Below are 4,798 nucleotides of genomic sequence, written 5' to 3'. Positions count from 1 at the left end.
GTCGGAATGTCCGTCAGAATACCGCTGTTTTCTTGTAGTGTTAGTATAAGAAAAAGAATAACAAGTGATCCATTTTCTGACTGATCAAGTGGAATTCCCATTTTTCAGCTAGCTAACTGAAACGGTAAGGAACATGGATCGAACCAGCATTGATTAGAGGCAACGGAATTTTTTTTTTGAAAAGACGAAGCTAAGTTTGATACGACAAACCGTCCGAATGATATTTTATTCAAATAAGTTTTGTAACAAAGAAAATCAGCTAATCTCGCTTCACCGTAACACATAATCATCAGCAATGAAAATATAGCCAATGATTTTGCGTCTACTTTTGAAGAGCGCTCCTAAAACTAATCCAAAAGTAGATAATATAATTTGAGATTATCACATTTCTGCACATCTTAGTACGATCCATAGCTAGAGTCAGCAGCACCAACGAGCTCAAGTCCACATGCAACGACGTCGTTTTCTTCCTGAACAAGACATCTCTTCTTCTCCATTATAAAGGCCTCTACCTTCAAACGAAACTCCTCGCCGCTCAATCTCTCTATCCCTGAGTTCGCCGACTCTGTCCTTCGAAACTCCGTCACCGGCCGGTTAACCTTCTTCTTCCTCTCCGACTTCGTCCTCCTATAGGTTCTCTTTAACTCTGTTGTGACCGCCTCCACAGCCACCTTCTCCTCAATAAACGCCGGAACGATTTGCTTCTCCGCAACTACTTCCTCGACCAACGCCGCAACGGTTTGCTTCTCCGCAATCACCTCCTCGACCAACGCCGCAACGGTTTGATTTTTCGAACCACCATCGTCAACCACTTTTTCATCGGCGGCGGTTACGATAACGGCGGAGGAGGAGGAGGAGGTGTACTGATCGTATAGATCTGGTTTGGAACTACTCTCGTCGTCGCGATCGCGAGATAGAATGAAAACCAAAGCGACGAGTAAGTTTGCAGAGACGAAGACAACGGTACGATTGGTTACAATAACCGCTCCGGTTCGGTAAAACCAGTCGCCGACAGCAAACAGTGAAACCGTCACTGTCGGAAACCACAAGTAAAACAGTAAAGCGACGGCGCATGCTCGTATAATGTTCCGGAAGCATTTTTGGTTGTTGTATCTCCTCATCGCTTCTGCTTTCTCCGCCTCCACACCATGGAACACAAACGGTTTCGTCATGTTTTTTTGTTTTGAAGTTGTCTGAATCGTTTTGTTTGTTATGTTTCCGTGAAACACCGAAGGTATAAATGCTTTGCTCTGTCTCTTTGATCTGAGTTTGAGAAATTGAATACGGTGAAGATTGAGATCCTCGGAAATTTAAATCAGGAAAGTGAAGCGATCGATAGAATATTTGATCTGGGAGGGAGAGATACACTGACACTGATTATGATCCTATTTATATAGACAACTTTTAAAATATTTTAATGCTCTTTAATTGTTTGGCTTTTTTTTCAAAAATAAAATTATTAGATAATCTTGTGTGGACATTCAACCAATAATGATAGCACAATACATAAAAGTTTCTTAACCTTTAGTGAATTCTATTATCTTCAAAATGTTGTCTCCTGTCTATGGAAAGTTGGAAACAATGATTAGTTGCCTACCACAACTAATTATTATGCCATCTCATTACAATATTTTCTCTATGGAAACTTCCATGTTGATATAGAGATCTATTTCTATATATTTTTCATTTGAAGATATAGTTTCCCGTAGTACGTATATACTGGATATATTCCAGCTTAGTAGAACTTAACGAGGCTATTTGTTGTAGAATATTCGAATGTTACATTTCGGAAAGAAAATTATCATAATAAAAGTTAATTACATGGATCTTGTTTAAGCAGCCTATGAAACAACTTGTAAAATTTCCGAAAAGGACACGTGACAGTCACAAGGCGTCAAAGCAAAAGAGCAACAAGCTTGTCCACACACATAATAATACTAGGCCTTGCTCACATTTACGAAGTTCATGGGACTTTCGAAAACAAAAGGGGTATTGGGCAAATGGTTGAGAATCACGTGAGAATGAGATGAGTCACATGCACGAGGAAAACTTCTTAGTTCTTCTTACACATACGGTTTATATATTTGCAAACATTATGTTAAGGTTAATAACAGTTTGATGCATACATTTTATAAAAATAGACCGAGGGAGCTAGTACGTAGTTGTATTTATTGCAGACAAAGACTGGTTAGGTGTAGCAACAGAGCTCAAAACTGTCTGATCTTGGCGTCGTCCCGGAACAAACCATTGCATTATTTTGGACTAACAAACAATTTACGAGACAGCAAACATTTGTATTTATTTAATCGGACATAAACAGAACAATTGAATTATTCCAACATGATCAAGAGACTAATTAGATACGGTTAGACGACATGGTCAACAAAACCAACTCTTTAATCTTGCTTGTGTTAGGATTAGGAAACATGAAACACAATTGTTCTTTGATCTAATTGATATTTTTTTTTTCGGGTGAGTTTAAGAATTTCTGAGCTTTGTATGATATATATAAATGGACAAAACTTAGGTTCACCCCTATATATATTGAACTTTTAAATTCACCACCTCTCTTACCACCAATCAAAGTGCTATCTAGATAATTAATAAAAAATATTAAATTTTATTTAAAAATTTAAAATAGTTGAAAAAAAATGATGTCTAACAAAACTCTAAATCCTAAATTCTAAACCCTAAATCTAAATCTAACCCCTAAATATTAAACTCAAGCCCTATACCCTAAACCCAAATAGTAAACCTTACACCCAAACCCTATACTATAAATCTAAATCCTAAACCCTAAACTCAAACTGTAAATCCAAATCCTAGATCCTAAACCAAACTGTAAACCTTAAACCCAAATTCAAACCTTTTGAGTTTTGGGTTTAGGGTTTATGGTTTGGGTTTAGGGTCTAGGATTCAGGTTTAGGATATAGAGTTTGAATTTAGGGTTTAGGATTTGGGTTTAGAGTATAGGGTTTGGGTTTATGATCTAGAGTTTGGGTTTAGGGTTTAGGGTTTAGAGTTTGGGTTTAGGATTTAGGGTTTAGAGTTTAGAATTTAGGTTTAGAATTTAGGATTTAGAGTTTGGGTTTAGAGTTTTGTTAGTAGCATCATTTTCTTGTTTTAATTATTTTTGATTTTTTTTTAAAAAATTAATATTTTTATTAATAATATAGTTGACACTTTTATTGGTTATAAGAAAGTTGATGAATTTAAAATTAAACCTAAGTTTTGTCCTATATAAATCTACTTCTAGTTGAATCAGGATCGCAATCTTTTTTCTAACAATAAAAAGGATATACAACTCCAACCAACTTCATCCTGGGTTTGAATTGATACCAAATTATATTACTGTTCATTAATTTTAGAAGTTAAAGAAACTTCTAAGCTCCAACTGCATACATAAAATTATCTAAAGACATTGTTTTGCTTTCATAGTTCTGATTTTACTAACAATTTAGCAGTACAACTCTCTCTTAGCACAAAGAAATCTGTTCACTGAACAGTTGATTGGGCATTAACAAAAAGGAAACTTGATTGAGCCATTTATTTCCTTCTACATTAGTCCCAAGAGACAAAATCCCAGTAACTAGTGTGGTTGCCTTCCAAACTGAAATGAACAGAATGGCAGTATTGTATTGGGAGCAGTGCCGGTCCTGACAAACACCACAAGCAATTTTTCAAAAGTTTGGCCTATTATGTATTATATGTAACTAAATTAACATATATATATCAATGATTTGTTCTAAAAAAAATTCTTGTTGTGAATGAAGAGGAGAACTTGTGTGTATTATTAGGTCGACCAACTGGTTTTTATATACATATGGTAATAACGGTCTAAGTACTGGATCGACATGAGATCGTACTTATCTTTAACTAGATAATGACTAGCAATACGTAAGATAAACACCAACTATAATGTAGATAAACACAAGAGTAGATAGGCGCCAGTATGATCCTGCGGATGGGCTTGGCCCGTCTTGCTACACGGGCTGATAAATGGGTCGATCACTAAATGGTTTATAACACTCCCCCTTGATCGACACATCCGGTCAAGGTTCATTCATGCTTTGGATGTTGTCTCATTAAAACCTCTCTTGACAAACCCAAAACCCAATGTGGTAAAAGGGAAAACAAGACAGGAAAAAGAGTACAACACATGAACTCCCCCTGATGAATGCATCACTGTAGTAGTCGCATTCCCATCTGGTATCCGAGTCTTCTTGAACGTTGAAGTTGCCTATGACTTGGTGAAGATGATCAGCTGGATTCTCCTTGAATGAGTATAGGATGGTCGGTGGATCCTTTCCTTTGATCATACCACAAGTGGTACGAATATGCTGTGTCATGGATCTCATCCATACACTCTTACGACTGGCTTCATGCATGGCTAATATTTATGTGTGGTTAGAGGATGTGGCTGCCATGGTCTGCTTCATGGACCGCCATGATATAGCTGTCCCACCGTGTGTAAAAACATAACCAGTCTGAGATCTAGCATAATGTGGATCAGAGAGATAACCTGCATCAGCAAAACCAACTAAATCTTCCTTAGATTTGTCAGTAAACATAAGCCCCAAGTCTTTCGTTCCTTGTAGGTAACGAAGTATATGTTTAATCCCGTTCCAGTGCCTTTGGGTCGGACAGGAGCTGAACCTAGAAAGTAAGTTCACAGCAAAGCTGATGTCTGGTCGTGTGTGGCCAACTAAATACATCAGAGCTCCTATGGCACTGAGATAAGCACTTCGGGACCAAGGACTTCATCATTTTTCTTCTTCGGACCAAATGGGTCAGTGTC

At 37.2% G+C, this 4,798-nt stretch overlaps 1 protein-coding gene across 1 annotated transcript; it reads right to left on the bottom strand.

Annotated features, from left to right (window-relative positions):
• Positions 1 to 219: 219 nt before the first annotated feature.
• LOC106326046 lies at positions 220 to 1,343 on the bottom strand. Its single transcript, XM_013764087.1, has one exon. The coding sequence runs from the start codon at positions 1,170 to 1,172 to the stop codon at positions 399 to 401; it is 774 nt and encodes a 257-aa protein (XP_013619541.1). The 5' UTR covers positions 1,173 to 1,343; the 3' UTR covers positions 220 to 398.
• Between the last annotated feature and the right edge of the window lie 3,455 nt (positions 1,344 to 4,798).

Source organism: Brassica oleracea, chromosome C2 (genome assembly GCF_000695525.1).
Source record: "Brassica oleracea var. oleracea cultivar TO1000 chromosome C2, BOL, whole genome shotgun sequence".
NCBI lineage: Eukaryota > Viridiplantae > Streptophyta > Magnoliopsida > Brassicales > Brassicaceae > Brassica > Brassica oleracea.
Note: the sequence above shows the minus strand (reverse complement) of the source record. Positions and strands in the feature narration are given on the sequence as shown.